We start from the raw sequence: 17,844 nt of genomic DNA, 5'->3' as shown, positions 1-17,844 counted from the left end.
AGGGGTCTCTGGGGGGGGGGTCAGGGGACAAGGAACTGGGGGGGTGGATGAGTCGGGTGTTCTGGGGGGGCTGTCAGGAGGCAGGGGTGTGGAGAGAGGTTGGAGGAGGCAGGGAGGAGGGGGGCGTTATGTAGGTCGGAAGTTCTGGGGGTCCTGTCAGGGGGCAGGGAGCGGTTGGATAGGCATGGGAGTTCCGGGGGTCTGTCTGGGGGCGGGGGTGTGGATTAGGGTCAGGGTAGTCAGGGGACAGGTAGGGGGTAGGGTCCTAGGGGTGCAGTAAGGGGACAAGGAGCAGAGGGGGTTGGGGATTCTGAAGGGGGAAGTCAGGGGGCGGGAAGTAGGAGGGAGTGGATGGGGGCAGGTCTCCCTGGGTGCACACCCTCATGAAATGGGCTGCCCACGCCTATGAAGCAAACCCTATGCCTTCACCAGATTTGTCAAAACTTGGGGGGGAGGGGAATATCTATGAATGGGTGACTTTTAAACTAAATCTGTAAATATTTTACTCGGTATCCACAGGCCTTTTCCATTTCTAAATTAACTTCTTCCCAAATAAAATCTGCCAGCTGTGGGAATCTTAGTGCACCCACCTACATAGGGCACCCACAAATAAGTATTAGCTGCTTTATTCTCTCGTTTCCCTTTTGAATAATTTACAGTAAATTGAAAGCTAGAGGTGAAGCACAGCTACACATCACCTATAAATATTAACAATGTTTGAAACCAATTCTTTAGCGCTTCACTAGTGAGGGGCAGGGCTCGTACAGCGCTTTGCACGCGTAAAGCACTGTCTGGACTTGATTACGCTCATGCTTTGCGGGATCAAACCCTGAATGTGGGAATTAACGAAATTATAAATCAGTAGCAGCACTGAAACAGTTTCCCTAAACTACGGCGGAGATGTTAATCCACGCTCTGGGTGGGCCGCACTGCAGCGATAAATCTGACCCGCACTCGGGCGTGGAGACCTTCCTGCTCCCGGGGGGTTGAAATCTGGATGCGGCTCTTAGCTGTGCGGACACAGACCCTTGGTGGGGGATTGAATTGTCCCCGGCACACGCAGGCCCAGCCCCCGTTCCGTGCAGAAGAGCCGCTCCCGGCCCGGCCTTTCCCCTGCTCCTGGAGCCCCGGAACCCGTGTGCCGGGCTGCGCTCGCCGGCCGGAGCGCGCTGGCGGAGCCACCCTGACGGGAAGCGGGTCAGCTGACCGCGGGGAGGCGCCCGGCCTAGGAGCGGAGCAGGCGAGAGGCCGCGGGGAAGATGCTGCTGGTGCTATCGGAGGAGCACAAGGAGCACCTGGGCTTCCTGACCCAGGTGGACAGCGCAGGTCCGGCTCGCCCTGCCCCGCTCCCCCGCACTGTTCCACCGCCCTGGCCGGGCTCCTTCGAGCCCCCAGCACGAGCGCGGCCCCCCTTGGGCAGCGAAGTGGGGTCTGTTGCCCTGATAAACTGAAACAGGGTCCTCTGCCCTGCTCCCCTCTGCCCGCCTGACATCACCCGTCTCTGGAGCCCGCTGCGGTTGAGGGGCCCCTAGGAGCCCAGGGTCTTCTGCAGGGGCCAGGCGGCAGCTCTGTTAATGAGGGAGACCTGGCAAAGGCCTGGCCGAGGTGTGAAATGTGGCCCTGGCATTGCAAAACGCCCCGTCTCCCAACAGGCCGGAACTGCCCGGGGGTTACCCCAAGCACAGGAGTCACTGGGCAGGTCTGCAGAGCGTTTAATCTCCTTTCATTTCAGTTGTTGGTGAATTTGGCCGTATCGCAGTGGAGTTCTTAAGAAAAGGCACCAACCCGAAAATCTACGAAGGAGCCGCAAGTAAGAGCGAGAGAAGCAGGGCAGAAGGGTAATGCTGCCTAGGACCTTTTTGGACTGAAGGGGAATTGTTAAAACTGAGTTTTTTAAAACACTAATTTAAAAAATCTAGGTATTTTAGATTTTATTAATCAAAAACATATGCCCTACTCTAAGGAGTATTTCTCCCTGAAAAGGGAGAATTGCCATAGATTCCATGAAGTCCACTAGGGACTTAGCTGTTACTGATAATTTCATATAGAAGGTGCCTAGATACTACAGCGGGTGTGGGCAAATTTTCTGGTCCGAGGGCCACATCTGGGTGAGGAAATTGTATGCAGGGCAATGAATGTAGGGCTGGGGCAGGGGGGTGGGCTGCAGTAGGGGGCTTGGGGCAGGGGGGTGGGGTGCAGCTTGGGGCAGGGGGGTGGGGTGCAGGAGGGGATTCAGGGCAGGGGGTGGGGTGCAGGAATGTGTGGTGCAGCAGGGGGTTGGGGTGCAGGGTAGGGAAGGGGGTTGGGATTCAGGAGGGGGTGTGGAATGTGGGAGGGGGCTCAGGGCAGGGGGGTGGGGTGAAGGGGTGGGGCAGGGGGCTAGGGGGGCCAGGGGCGGGGGGGGGGGGGTGGGGGTGCAGGAGGGGTTCAGGGTTTGGGCTCCAGTGCCACTTACCTTGAGTGGCTCCGGGGTGGAGCAGCGCGCAGCAGGGCTAAGGCAGGCTCCCTGCCTACCCTGGCCCTGCGTCATTCCTGGAAGCGGCCTGTATGTCCGGCAGTGGCTACTGGGGGTGGGGTATGGTGGGGCAGGTGGCACTGCCATGTGTTGCTCTCATGTGTGGGTACCACCCCGAAGCTCCCATTGGCTGCGGTTTCCCATTCCTGGCCAATGGGAGCTGCAGGGGGCGATGCCTGCAGGCGAGGGCAGTGCACAAAGCCCTCTACCTCCCCCCTTCTGCCAGGGGCCGCAGGGACATGGTGCCAGCCGTTTCTGGGAGCAACGCAGGGCCAGGACAGGCAGGGAGCCTGTCTTAGCTCCACTGCGCCATGGGACTGGCAATTCCGTGGGCCGGATTGAAAGCCCTGACGGGCTGGATCCGGCCCACGGGCCATAGTTTGCCCCCTCCCTTGTACTACAGTGTTGAGCAGCAATATAAAATTCAGAAATATATTTGGGACAGATGTAACATCATGATGCCTTAAATGGATGTCATCAATTTGAAATATGCAATTAACAAAATAAATTTCTGGTGCTTCTGAATTTCTCTTCCAATTTTTGTTGTTTTACAGTAACGTTTTCCTGGTTTTCAAAAAATATTTTTCTGTCTCCTGTTGCTTTGTGAAAGGCCCATCCAATTATCAGAGTAAAATTGTCTGTTTAGTGGATTATAGCTGGGAGGTGGAGGAATGAAATTAGCTGTACCCTAAGGATTATCAAATGTATAGAGAAAACCAACTGAAAACACTACTTTTCTTTTTTAAATCTTTCATCTATAGCAATCATAAATTATACTTGTAACTGTGGTTTAAATAATTTAGGTGTTTGTGTCCCTTTAATATAATGCCTCCCTTTCCAAAGGGCAAAGTCTGAAAGTTGGCAACACTAGTACCAATCTGGTCACCATTGGTTAGATTTAAAAAGTGATACACAAGTGAGCATATTACTTTATTAAATCATATCATAAACTCTAAAGGGTTCTTTCAGGCCCCGTTGTGACTTACCATGCAATGTATGCTTAAGTCAGTACTAGTTCTGCTGTGCTTTTTAAAATTATTTTATTTATTTGTTTATTTATGTATTTAAATGCCATGTGTGTTATAGCCTGAACAGATGCACCTTACCTTGTCTTGAATATCTGTTTTGTTTTCAGGAAAACTTAATGTTAGTAGTGACATTATTCAGCATGGAGTTGAGGGATTAACATATCTTCTCACTGAGGGCTCCAAGCTCATGGTAAGGATAATGTCGCGATAGTATATATCTGGGGGTAAAAGTTTGAGAGAAGTCCTCCAGTTTTTTATTGGAAAACAAAGGCTTCCACAATATGCCTACAATGCTGGAAACACTTAGACAAGGAACCCAAGTCAGGTTTTCAAAATTTGACAACTTCTTGATGATGGGAGAATGAAAGGGTGTGTATAAAGGCAACATCATTTTTACATAGTATCGTAATATTAAGCATCCCAAAGCACTGTATGTGATTCACTTCACTTTGCCTAGCATGTGCATTTCAGTGGCTCTGGAGTTAAACTTTTTTAACAGCACATAGCAACAATACACAACAATAAAGAACAGAAGGTGAGGAATAATGCTTTAAAAAACAAACAATCCAATTTAAGTGAAGGGAAATCTATTTTTTGAGTTCTGACACTGTTCAAACGCTGTTCTGAATACAGACTAGATTAACTCCTCTTATTGGTTGTTCCTTGGAGCTACCCAGGCTACTTCTGGTCTGACTGGCCTGATGCTGCTTAGTTTGTGAGATTTTAACTAAATCACCATAAAAGGTAATGTGAATCCAGGCAAATAGGAAAGAAAGAAAGGCACCTGGTTAATAAATTGTCTTCCCATTGGGAAGACTGTTCAAGAAGTAAGAGGATACTTGAATATTGCAAATGTATGAAATAAGTGGAGCAGTTGACTAGTAGTCCTGAGTTAATGTCGTTCACTTGTATTCTTCTGGTATTGCTTCCAGTTCTTGGAATAGAGTGAAATATCTTCCTTTGGAAAGTAGGGTGACCTGAAAAATGAAATAAATTCTCTTGGTATTTTGATGGGATAGAGCTTGCCATGGAACACTTATAATATGTGAAAGCTGTTGGCAACAGTGCAAAAGAAAGACTCTTCTCTCAAGTACATGACTCCTTCCAGAATAATAGAAACTGAACCAGACCATAAAATAAAACATACATGTAGAAAACCATTGATCTGGGACTGTCAAAGTACAAGGGCCACTCTAGATTAATGTAATGTGAGCTCTGGTGTTGCACCCAGTGCTTACAAACATAGCTTGAAATTTCTAAAATGCCTGAGTACTTTAAAATTTTAATAATAATGCTACACAATAGTTTATAAATTTATTTGATATCTAGAAATGTACTAGGATCGGTCAAGGCCCAGTAAGTCATTGTTATAAGCGCCTTCTATTGGTACGTTATTTTGGTTCTTACTACTTTCAAATAGGTGTACCAAAATGATTAAATACAAAATGTTAAGCATATTTTTGCCCTTCTTAATTTATTTGAGTAGTTGCGTTTGAATATTATTATTGAAGTTGATGTACGTTGGTAGCAATATCATATCAGCAATTATACATTAGTTAACATGTGAGAGGTTTGATGGGTTCTAGATATGGAATTCCTCTCTTATATTTCTGCATGAAAGGTATTGTAACTAGGTAATGTGACTTTAGAAAATCTAATATATAGATTCCGGGGAGCAAGTAACATAATAATAGCAACAACAGTTGTGCAATTCCTGATTACATTCTAAATTGATAATTTCTAGATCTCTGAGATAGACTTCCAAGACTCTGTACTTGTTCTGGGATTCTCAGAGGAATTGAACAAATTATTGCTCCAGCTTTACCTTGACAACAGAAAGGAGATCAGAAGCATTCTTGGTGAACTGGCCCCAAAGCTTCCCAGTTACCACAGCCTTGAATGGAGACTAGATGTGCAGGTAATATACCCTAGTATTAGTAGATAATCTGAATTTCATTTTAGCACATTTTGGCAGAACAGGCTGTTGTGAAAAACATAAGGTTAATTCAATCTTTTTAAAATGCTTGAGGCTGCAGTATCTGCATTTATATAAATATTTGCAGATGTTTATTTACCAGTCTGCATTGGAAGACGGGGGGCTTTAAGATAGATAAAGAATATAGTTAATGTTGTGAAATGATTTCATTGTTTTATGCACTGTTACAATGCGGAGTTCAGTCAGAGATTTATATACTAAATTAAAGGATAACTTTAAAAACAATAAAATAGACTAAATAATAAAGTCTTTGGTGTAATATATAATGAAGCATTGTCAAATGACAGCATTGCAAAAAAATACATTGGTTTAAACCAGAAACTGCAATCATTATCTAATAATGATAAAACTAGATACAGATGGAAAGAGTAAACTATGTCAGTCTATGAATAAAGTTGCAGAAGTGTTGAGTTCCAAATTGACACTTGGGTTCCTAGCATATTTCTTTGTTTTAACACGTACTGTTTCTTTTTTTTCCCCTTACTTCCCCATTTCATCTCATTTGAATATCTTCATAAAGCTTGCCAGCAGAAGTCTGAGACAACAGATTAAACCAGCTGTCACTATAAAGCTACACCTTGATCAAAATGGAGATCAGACAACCAAAATATTACAAACTGACCCTGCTACTCTGCTCCATCTAATTCAGCAATTGGAACAAGCCTTGGGAGAAATGAAAACAAATCATTGTAGGCGAATAGTCCGCAACATCAAATAACATTAATTTGTAACTTATCTCATTAAGTAATTTGTGAAACAGTAGTAGAAAACAATGTTCACAAATATACATTTTGAGGAAAATAAACATCTGGATCAGATGAAATGCTTTCCTGTGCCAGGATCTTGAGCCAGTGGTTACAGGCCGAACTTCCTTTGTTGCTAACTTTATACAGCTGCCTGATGTGAGTTAGGATAATTGTCTTGTGCTTTAACTCAATATAGAAATTAGTCTGGTCAGCGCTACGTTAGTTATCTCTCCTTGATGAGTGTCCCTAATATTATATAGGGCTGCCTCAATGTAATACAAAATTGTGTATTCATTGCTATATTTTTCAAGCAACATTTTTCTCTTGTGTTCTTTCTTAAAATAAAAAAATACTTACACTGAGAAGGAGTGATATTTTACCAGGATTGGTCTTCCATCTAAATTCTTATGCTTATAGAACCACTGAATTTAACTCTTAAGGTTCCCACTTCTTTTCCCTGTCATAACTTCTGTTAGTAGCTGCTAAGATGCTTTTATGAAGAGGTGGCAACAAATTCTGTAATGCTGCATATATCATCAAAGTCACATTACAGACAAATAGTAGGTTTGTTTTAGATGTTTCCTATGTTTCTGGCTAGACTTGCAAATAAGAGAGTCAGTCCACTTTTAAGTTTAACTTATGTTAGCCAAAGCACTCTACTACTGTTTAACTTTCTGCAAAGATGTGTAATATGGTAGCACTTCCTTGACTATAGCAGGGTGTGATGGGGTGGCTACCTCATGCAGGAGTGGAAGGGGTTAATGGAGGCCAGATGGGCCAATTAACCTAGTAGATTGGAGGCTAAGAAAGCAGCCCTAACTAGAGGAACAGGCTGTGCAGGAACAGATGGGGCCCTTATAAAGCCAGGTAGCTGGCTGCAGATAGGGGTCACTGTTGCTGGGCAAGGCTGCTGCTGGGCAAGGGCAGTCTCTTCCTGCAAAGTGGGAGCAGTGTTTGGAGACTGCAGAGTGCATTGGATGCAGTCATACCCTGGAGAGAGGGAGGAGGGTTTTGGAATTGGTAGACCCAGAGAGAGAAGGGGAACCAATGGTAGGAAGCAGTACAGGGAACGAGGAGTGAGGGTTAGGAAAGGAAAGTCCAGGACTGCTGAGCTGAGGGGCCCTGGACTGGAACTCAGTGTAGAGAGTGGGCTTGGGTTCCCTTCCCAGCCCCTGGGGAGTGGCCAGGGCATTGGAAGTGTCAGCTAGACAGCAGGTCTGGAAAGACTGAATTCCCTGGAAGGGGAGGACCTTAGTGACCTGGCCAGAGGGCCAAGCCACGAAGAATAGGCTGCATATTCAGGGCTGCAGACTGAGGGCTTGTCTACACTTACCGGGGGATCCACGAGCAGCGATCAATGCATCGGCGGTCGATTTAGTGGGTCTAGTGAAGACCCGCTAAATTGACTGCAGATCGCTCTCCGGTCTACTCATGTACTCCACCGGATTGAGAAGAGTAGGGGGAGTCGATGGGAGAGTGTCTCCCATAGACATTGTGTAGTGTGTACCCCATGGTAATTAAATCCAAGCTATGTCGATTTGAGTTACGCTATTCACGTAACTCAAATTGCGTAGCTTAGATCGAATTTCCCCTGTAGTGTAGACAAGGCCTGAGACAGGATGGGGGGAAGACGCACTGGAAGGAGAGTGCGCTGGCAGAGCTAATTGCCAGAATGGCCAGCGGGAGTCGTTGCAAGTGGTGACTTTGACTAAGGGCTAGTAGTTACTACTGGCACATTCTGGCAACCAGCTAATAATGGCTAGCTTAGATAATAGTTCGTACATGCAAACCCCAATGGCTCTGCGTAAGTTCATACAAGAGAATCTCAGAGTTATGGACACCAGCGTTATGAACTTATCAGTCAACCACACACCTCATTTGGAACTGGAAGTATGCAATCAGGCAGCAGCAGAGACCAAAAAAAAAAAGTCAGTACGGTGTTAAACGTAAACTACTAAAAAAAAGGGAAAGCAGCATTTTTCCTCTGCATAGTAAAGTGTCAAAGCTGTATTAAGTTAATGTTCAGTTGTAAACTTTTGAAAGAAAAACCATAAGGTTTTGTTCAGAGTTGCAAACATTTCAGAGTTACTAACAAACTCCATTCCTGCTGTGTTCGTAGCTCTGAGGCTCTACTGTAAACACAGGTGATCTGAACAGTAGCAAAAGCAATATTATGGGTTAAGCAATGATAGTTTTTAAGATTTAAAGAAAGCTATTAGGAAAAAGCAAAAGTGCAACTGCTGCTTCATCCTCTTTTTTTCAGATTTGTTGATTAAAACATTCTATGGCTTGGATTTTTCTCTGACAGGTCAGCTGTAACAAGTTTTCCAGCCTGTGGAAAGATGGCTTTATAATGTGGAAACATTGACTTAATTATTGCATGTGAATGTTATTTTAATTAAGAAATGTAAGTGGCTTTTAGCATCTAACATGGATGACAAAAAAATGGGACTTCTAACATTTCATTCATGCTTTAGTATAAAATTTTGTAGCTTCAGTGAATAGGATGTTAGTATTGCTTTGTTGTTACTAGTGGGAGTGCATTATACACCATGGGAACTGTAGTGGAGAGAGAACAGATAGTGAAGGGGAGTTTTGTACGTGTGATTTGGCTTCAATACGTGCTGTCCCCCCTCCTTCCACGTTGATGTTATAATAATGCTCCTTTGCTGCTGTTCAGGATTTATGGTATAAAATACACTTTTTAATTGTTGTAATTTTCTTAGTGTTTTGGGTTTTTGCTCCTTGTGGAAAGTAGCATTTAAAGCCAAAGACAGCAGAAGTGCATTAAACTGTAGCAGTTCTTGCTATTTAAAAAAGGGGCTTAATTTAGAAGTTTCAAGCTTAATTAGTTTAGTTTATTTTATTCTTTGATTTTTGGGGGGGAGGGGAGAATAGCCAATGTTCATGGTTCCCTCACACAATTGTTCACTCACACAATGATGACTAAATTTCCTCTACCATCTGCAACGGAAGCTTATATCAGTATTGTTTCCTATTTTAAAAAATGGCAGACCCTTGGTGTGGAGTCTTGTTATTCGGTTTCATTACTTAAGACCAGCTAGCAGGTTGTAGAAGGGCTACTGTATCTCATCTACGAAGATCAGAAAGGGTTTTGTTAAGCACATATGTTCCTCTGATAATTATTGACTAAATTTGATCCACTAACCTCGTCTACTGGGACTCGGCTGCTGTTGCTATCATTTGATGGAGAAAAAGCATTTGATTAGGTGCAGAGGATATATCTTTTGCAGTAGTGGAATGTTCTCTGAATGGATTAAGTTCAGAACACAAAGTCCTGTGCTAAAGTGGAGGTTGATAGAGTTGGTTTTGCATTAGCGAGGGGTGGGCACCACTGCCTATTACACATTCATTTGAAGCACTGCTTGAGAAGATTAGTGAAGGGCTACTGGGTGTTGTGTGGGGAGGAAATAAATGGTGTTTCCCTTTCCTTGGATGCCAGTGTCATATTTGTTATGTATCTGATTCATGAAAAGACTTGTTTACTATAGATTCCTTGGGATGCTTATGAAGCACTATTTGCTAGTTTAGAAAACTGATGTGAAATGAGAGACTATATATAGTTTAGCCTTTGATTGTCAGAAGAGAAAAATAGTCAAGTTTTTCTTAGTCTGTCATCTGTGTGTCGTGTGTGTGTGTGTTGCACATCTCACACATGGGGATTGTATCAAGTAGTGAACTACAATCAAGTTGAGTTACTTGGTATCTCCATTGATTGTTTTTTTTTTTTTTTCAGTGTCAGTGCTGGTCTTCCATATTTTTAGAGTAAGTGCAAGAATAGCTTGAGTAGCCAATTCATATTTCGCCCCACTGACCTCTCCTCAGTTGGGCCCCATTCTAAAGTTCACTGAAGTGAATGGGAGTCTCTCCATTCACTTCAGTGGGATTTGGGTCAAGTCCAAGAAGGCTCTCGTCATTCACTTCCTAGTCCCAATGAGGATCTGAGCACACCTATCTTTTCCATCTTAAAGAAAACCTATTTTATTGCAGCTATTCTCAGCTACTGTGGACCAGTTGGTACCATGTGCAACTGTTTGTAATCTCTGTAACCATGTCTGTGGGGCATCATTGTAAGGTATGGGGGTATTTTTGTTGTCCCTCCACCACCATATTCTGAATAGAATGGAGAGTTCCAACTGGACCTTGGGAATATAGAAAAATTGAGAATGATAATCAATGCATATCCCACAGGCATTTCTGTATGTCTCGTGCGCTTATGCAGTTTCTCTCAGTGGTGCATAGGCAAATGCTGTTTTCAGCAAAGCTAATCGCTGCACGGCGGGCCTCTGTAAACAATCTCCACCAGTTCAGTGCTGGTGCAGATGGCTAGTGCTGGAGTAATAGTCCCTACAGTGAAAATAGTCCTCCTGACACCATTGCACTGTACAAGTCACCTGTGTGGATGGTCTGTACTCTACTATCCCAGGTTACATTTTCCAGAAACCTTTATACCAAGTGCTGCATACACTGTTCATTTGTATACTATTTTGCCAACCTCAGCTTCTCCAGAAATGATATTGTCCTGAGATCCACTTCTTTATCAGCATGTCTAATGTCTTAGAAAAACATTTTCTATGCGTGTTGCCAGCTGGCAAGAGGCGGATGTGCAGGTACTGATGGCAAGGTGATCCAGTTGGAGCTGAACTTTGTGATTGGGTGTCTAAATGTCTTACCAAGCAGAGCTTGCTCAGGATAGCACACAGTGCTATGAAAATATTAAAGGGCTGAAGTTGCAATATAACAAGGTCCAAAGTAGCAGCTGGCATGGAGGCAAACCCGCCTAGTCAGATGCACTGAACCAAGTTCTTGCTGCTTGATAGTATGGAGACACTCTGTATACTATGATGGTGAGGGACCAAGATGTGGAGGAGAAGAAAGAGAACACCAGCTTCATGTCTTCAGCAAGGACCCAGGAGGAGGAACTGAATTGGGAGATGCCCAAGACTATGCTTGGAACCGAAGCCCAGTTTAGAGAGTCCCAAGCTTTGGAGATGGCAGCTGAGCAGGTTCAAGATGAGAAACTGGGAGACGAAGACCCCTTGCAAAGTACGTTGCTTTTTATAGATTCATAGATTATAGGACTGGAAGGGACCTCGAGAGGTCATAGAGTCCAGTCCCCTGCTCGCATGGCAGGACCAAATACTGTCTAGACCATCCCTGATAGACATTTATCTAACCTACTCTTAAATATCTCCAGAGATGGAGATTCCACAACCTCCCTAGGCAATTTATTCCAGTGTTTAACCACCCTGACAGTTAGGAACTTTTTCCTAATGTCCAACCTAGACCTCCCTTGCTGCAGTTTAAACCCATTGCTTCTGGTTCTATCCTTAGAGGCTAAGGTGAACAAGTTTTCTCCCTCCTCCTTATGACACCCTTTTAAATACCTGAAAACTGCTATCATGTTCCCTCTCAGTCTTCTCTTTTCCAAATTAAACAAACCCAATTCTTTCAGCCTTCCTTCATAGGTCATGTTCTCAAGACCTTTAATCATTCTTGTTGCTCTTCTCTGGACCCTTTCCAATTTCTCCACATCTTTTTTAAAATGCGGTGCCCAGAACTGGACACAATACTCCAGCTGAGGCCTAACCAGAGCACAGTAGAGTGGAAGAATGACTTCTCGTGTCTTGCTCACATTATTTGTGCCATTGGGGCTGGTTTTTCAGGCAGACGTAGGGGCTGCAGGGACAGTTTGCTGGGTTCTAATTAACGCAATCTGACTCTTAAACAGGGCCGGCTCTAGGCACCAGCCTCCTAAGCATGTGCTTGAGGCGGCATTTTTCAAGGGGCGGCACTCTGGCAAAAAACCTGGAGCCAGCCCTGCTCTTAAATGGGTGGTTTCAGCCTCACATGAGGGTAGAAGTGGCCCCTGTCCCCAATTGTGCAAATTCCTCTCTTTCCTTGCCTCTGTTGTTCAAGGTGGAAGATTCAGCAAGTCAGCAATGGAATCGAATATCCGTGTGGAGGCAGGGTAAAACTGAAACATGTTGGCTAGTTTGGATGCACTGCAGCATGGCCACTTACACCAGTATAATTCCATTGATTGAATTACCAGTGGTTCAGTTCTCTAGTGCAGATGTAACCCAACGGCGTGAACTAGCAACCCAGGCCCTGTCAACACTGGCAAGTCTGTGCGCAGTAAAGCAGCTTTGTGTGCTGGAACTCCCGAGATGTAACACACTACCAAAGCCACTTAGTGCGCAGATGCAGCACTCTTAAAAAACGACCCAACGAGAGGTGTAGAGCTTTCTGTGTCAGGGCTACAGCGCTGCGGTGCCAGTGTAGACACCGTGGTGATTACAGTGCTGCGACTGACCTCTGGGAGGTGTCCCACAATGCCTGTTCTCACCTCTCTGGCCATTGGTTTGAACTCTACTGCCCTGCCCTCAGGTGACCAACCGTCATCCCCACCCCATACATTCCTTTGCAAATTTGAAAGTCCCTTTCCTGTTTGCTCGGTGATGCGTGCAGTGGTATCAGCGCATCTTTCCAGGTGGCCATGCCTGCTCCATGCACCAGGTGATTCCCCACTTGGAGCAATGCTGAGCTGCTGGACCTCGTGGGCTTTTGGGGAGAGAAGGCAGTGCAGTCACAGCTGTGCTCCAGCCGTTGGAATTATGATACCTACGGACAGATTTCTAGATGCATGATAGAAAGGGGCCATGACCGAGACACATTGCAGTGTAGAAGCTGAGGAACACCTACCACAAGGCGTGGGAGGCAAACCACTGCTCTGGGGCTGTGCCCACGAGCTGCCGGTTCTACAAAGAGCTGGACGTGATACTCGATGGCAACCCCACCTCCACTGCGAAGGACCCTGTGGATACTTTGTTGGTTTACGTGCCAGTCGAGAGTGGACCGAGCCAGGAGGAGGCAATCTTGGATGAAGAGGGGGACCGAGAGGCAGAGGATGACTCGGAGGCCAGAGATGCATGCAGTCAGGAGCTCTTTTCTACCCTGGAGGAGCCTAGCCAGTCACAGCAGTTGGATCTTGGCGAAACAAAAACAGGAGAGGAGGCCCTGGTAAGTGGTTTCTGATTTTGGGAATTGCTGAAGTGAGTTGTTGGGGGCAGGAGGGTTGCAGAAAGCAGGCTTGTCTCCCACCTCATGCCTAGTCTGAGCGGTAGAACAGGCTGTTGACTCCCTCACTTCACAGGAATCTCCCTCAGATCTCCAGGAAACTCTCCTGGAGATGCTGGGCAATCCGCTCCTGCAGGTTCCTCGGCAGAGCTGCTTTGTTTCTTGCCCCATAAACAGTAACTTTCCTGTGCCACTGTGCCATCACGGGGGGGGACCATTGCTGCGCATAAGCTAGCCACATAGGCACCACAGCGGAAGCCGCAGGCTTGGAGAAGACCCTCCCTTGATTCCCTGCTCACTCTCAGCAGTGAGATATCTTCCATAATGATCACATCCTGTGGAAAGTGTGGGGACAGGAACGATTATCAGGCCCACCCTACAGTGCTGGCTCTCTCCAAGAGCCACGTCCCCACTGTACAGCAGGGTCCTGGAACAGTGATTTACTCTGCCCCTGTGGCTACTCACCATTGTGGGGGTCTTGTGGCTCATGTGTGCTTGCCTGGGGTCAGCCAGTTAGTGTCAGGTGTGTGAGTACTGGCTGTGTTTTTAAAGCGCTGAAACAGTGTTGTCTGTGTTGCAAACGATACTGCTTCTGTAAAATGTTGCATTTAAACTTCACAGAGATGACCTTGGGAGCACAGCCTCCCTCTTTGCTATTGGCAACAGAACGGCTGTGCAGAATTAGAAAGCGTCCAAGGAGGACTTTATGCGTGAGGTTATGATGCACTCCGCCGCCGAGAAAAAAGAATTGAAGGAGTGGCGGGATAGCGAGAAGGGGGACCGAAAGGAGAATGTGGCACATCAGAAAGAAGCCACAGAGCGGCTCTTAACAGTTAGGGAGTGCCAATCTGACACGCTCCAGGCGATACTAGCTCTTCAAACTGAGCCGCTCCGTGCCCGCCCTCCCCTGTAGCCGCTGTCGCAAAACTCTTTCCCATGTTCCCTCCAAGACACCACCAACACACTGCTATCAACCTCCTGGCTCCACTCTCTACCCGCAGCATTCCACTCCTCCCTCCTTACAGTCCTGCAGTGTGGACACCCACTGCACTCAACACCCATCCCTCTGCAGTTTGGCTGTGCTGAAGTCCAGCACCCACTGCATCGTACTCCAAAGGAAAAGGTTGGGTATGATCCTGGACATTCACAATCTGTAGCTGTCCCAGGACCCCTCTTCCTCTTGATACCATCTCTTCCCCCATCACCCTCCCTACTGATGTTTTTTTTTTTCGTTTGACTCTCTCTCCTTTGGTTGTTGTCTTTCAATAAAATAATTGTTTGTTTGAAAGCAATCTTTATTCTATTAAGTGAAAGCAAAAAGAGTACTGCAAAGCAATATACAGTTATGTTAAGGGCCCCCTCTTGCATCATGTGCACCAATCACCTCCTAGCATTACAGGCAGTGCAATCCTGAACATAGCAACAAATATTAGTGACTTTCAGTTTCAAATTGCTGCCTCAAAGCATCCCTGATCCTTACGGCCCCCGTGCTGGGCCCCTCGAATAGCCCTGGTCTTTGGCTGTTCAAACTCAGCCTCCAGATGCTGAGCCTCCGTGGTCCAGCCCTGAGCGAAGCTTTCTCCCTTCCCAAATATTACGGAGCATACAGCGTGCGGCTGTAAGCATAGGAATATTGTCCTCGGCCATGTCCAGCTTCCCATACAGGCATTGCCAATGGGCTTTTAAACGGCCAAATGCACACTCCACAGTCATTCTGCACTTGCTCAGCCTGTTGTTGAACCGCTCCTTGCTGCTATCAAGTTGCCCTGTGTATAGCTTCATGAGCCACAGCATTAAGGGATAAGCGGGGTCTCCCAGGATCACAATGGGCATTTCTTCTCCTATGGTGATCTTCTGATCAGGGAAGAAAGCCCCTGCTTGCAACTTCTTGAACAAACCAGTGTTCCGAAAGATGCGTGCGTCATTCACCTTTCCGGACCAGCCTGCGTTAAAAAATGAAACGCCCACGATGATCCACAAGTGCCTGGAGAACCATTGAGAAATACCCCTTGCGATTTATGTACGCGGTGGCTAGGTGGTCTGGTGCCAGAATTGGAATGTGTGTGCTATCGATTGCCCTTCCATTTGTGCAGAGCCATCCACAATGTCACATACGATGCCCAGAGTCATGGTCTTTTGGAGCAGGATGCAATTAATGGCCCTTGCACACTGCCATCAACACGACTCCAATTGGTTAGCGACTGATTGGTAGCAGTCTGGAGTAGCCAGCTTCCACAATGCAATCGCCACGCACTTCTTCAGTGACAGGGCAGCTCTCATTCTCGTATTCCTTGCGCCGCAGGGCTGGGGTGAGCTCATCACAGTCCCATGAATGTGGCTTTCCTCATGCGAAAGTTCTGCAGCCACTGTACGTCATCCCAGACATGCATCACTATGTGGTCCCACCACTCAGTGCTTGTTTCCCGAGCCCAAAGTGGCATTCCACTGTGGTCAGCACCTCCGTGAATGCCACAAGCAATCTCGTGTCGTAACTATTACGTGTAGCAAGATCAACGTCACACTCCTCTTGACTTTGTAGTTTAAGGAATAACTACACTGCCACTCGTGACGTGTTGGTCAGTGCAAGCAGCATACTGGTCAACAGCTCGGGATCCATTCCTGCAGCCTGAAAAATCGTTGAAAGATGGTGCCAAATGCGGACGGAAGCACAGGGATTGCTGGAGTGCAAAGCAACGCATCACGGGGCATTGGGACAGGACCCAGGATGCCTCACGAGCGCCCCCCACCTTCCCACAAGTCTTAGCAACAAATAAGAAAGAGATGCTCTATGGGATAGCTGCCCAGAGTGCACTGCTCCAAATAGCACTGCAAGTGTGAACACACTATTGTGCAGACAGCTGTCAGAGTGAAAGCACAGCACCGGTTTTCCTTCGGCACTCTCTGAGTGGCGCTGTAACTTTGCCAGTGTAGACGTGCCCCCAGTCTCAGTACCTCTGAGCTGTGGTGAAGTTGAAATCCAAATTTGGATCTGGAATTTCTACAGTGCTCATTTCAAATCTCACCCATTTCTGAAGCACACAGAATGAGAGTTCTTTTAAAGGAAATAAGTAAAATTTCCTTCCTTCCTGATGGCTTTGCTGTTGCTTTCCAGAATCAACCCTTCTAGTGTTGGAGAGCACATGGCCTTCTTCACTTCCCATAAATTATTAAAAACATTGAGGTAATGTCCTTAACTCTAATCCAGTTAATTTTTAAATAGGCTACCTTTTTATCATCTCCATTTTCTGCCAATAAAAATAAAGAGCCGGTTCTGAGGTCACTTTCAGAACTTGAAAAAATAATAATGCATAGAGGAATAGGAAATGGTCTTGTTTCTGCAAGAAGAGTAAAGGGTAACTGTTGAATATAAAAAGGAAAAACCCCAGCACCCTTAAGGGATCTCTTGGTTGCCTCTCATTGTAGGCAATCTGCTTGTGTGAATAAGGGAATAAGATTTAGCCCTAAAATCTGTATGTTTAGGTTAATGTCAGATTTTGATTAGGAGCAATATTTAGTAGCTTGCTGTATAGGTAAATACCATTAGTTTCAATGGGACCTTTTGTGGAGTAAAGTGCTATTTAACATGAATAAGGGTATCTAAATCTGGGCTATACTTGAGACAGCAACCATTCATAAAAATCAATTACAGTCTCTGGTCCTAATCCATTGATGCATTTGGGCAGCTTTTTGCTGGTCAGCCTGTTCAAAGCTTCTGTGGAGCCAGCTTAATTAGCCATGTATGGATTTCCCAGCAAAGAGAGAGATCAGCTGGTGTCAAGCCACCATAGCAACTCTTAATCACCACCACCACTAGTGGCCACTATTCAGAGAGCATGGCCAGTGGGAAGGGATCATGCCTAGAACATCTCTGATTGTCAGGGTGGCCTCTTGAGGCCCTTGGCAGGCATCACAATTTAGAGCAGCCACTTGGCCTTCAGCTCTCTGGAAAATAGACTGGCACATGGCCAATGTCAGGATTAGGGGGGGCCATACAACCTCCTTTGTGCCCTCTCCTCCTCAGCCATAAGTTAAGATCTGTCTCTTGGCTTAGCATTATTATGCATTGTTTTCAAGTTTAAAAAAATAATTTGGAAGATGTAATATGTTTTTGGAGCTGTTGCTATGATGTATTTGTGTACCGTGTGTAATGAAATGAAGCTAGTTTTGCATTATTTGAACACAAAAAGCTACTGAACCTGGAATGACTATTGTTTTTAAAACAGGGTGTAGCTTTGTGTGACAAATTTCAAATAGGAATTGTACATTATTGCTGAATTTTAAATATAACTATTGAAAATGGAAGCCTATAGCAGGAACATGGACCCAACTTTTACAATTATATAATAGAATAATTATGATAATGTGGCCTTTCATCCAAAGACCTTGCAGCAATTTGCAAACAGTAATTAATGAAGCCTAGAACATTCTCTAAGGAAGTTAAGTATGACTATAATAGCT

At 45.6% G+C, this 17,844-nt stretch overlaps 1 protein-coding gene across 1 annotated transcript; it reads left to right on the top strand.

Moving 5' to 3' along the window:
- The first annotated feature begins 1,104 nt into the window (after positions 1–1,104).
- Positions 1,105–6,647, top strand: COMMD2 (COMM domain containing 2). The gene is made up of 5 exons (XM_034780497.1): positions 1,105–1,326; positions 1,733–1,810; positions 3,651–3,733; positions 5,288–5,461; positions 6,060–6,647. The coding sequence occupies exons 1-5, from the start codon at positions 1,260–1,262 to the stop codon at positions 6,255–6,257; spliced, it is 600 nt and encodes a 199-aa protein (XP_034636388.1). The 5' UTR covers positions 1,105–1,259; the 3' UTR covers positions 6,258–6,647.
- The last annotated feature ends 11,197 nt before the right edge of the window (positions 6,648–17,844 follow it).

The sequence above is a fragment of the Trachemys scripta genome, chromosome 9, assembly GCF_013100865.1.
Source record: "Trachemys scripta elegans isolate TJP31775 chromosome 9, CAS_Tse_1.0, whole genome shotgun sequence".
Taxonomy (NCBI): domain Eukaryota; kingdom Metazoa; phylum Chordata; order Testudines; family Emydidae; genus Trachemys; species Trachemys scripta.
The sequence above is the reverse complement of the archived record's forward strand: the minus strand, read 5'-3'. Positions and strand labels throughout refer to the sequence as shown.

Bases quoted from the DNA above. Each gene is read 5' to 3' on its own strand.
- COMMD2 (XM_034780497.1), top strand. From the start codon at position 1,260: ATGCTGCTGGTGCTATCGGAGGAGCACAAGGAGCACCTGGGCTTCCTG. The intron at 1,811-3,650 runs GTAAGAGCGAGA...TTTTGTTTTCAG, and splicing joins AATCTACGAAGGAGCCGCAA to GAAAACTTAATGTTAGTAGT. The intron at 3,734-5,287 runs GTAAGGATAATG...GATAATTTCTAG, and splicing joins CTGAGGGCTCCAAGCTCATG to ATCTCTGAGATAGACTTCCA.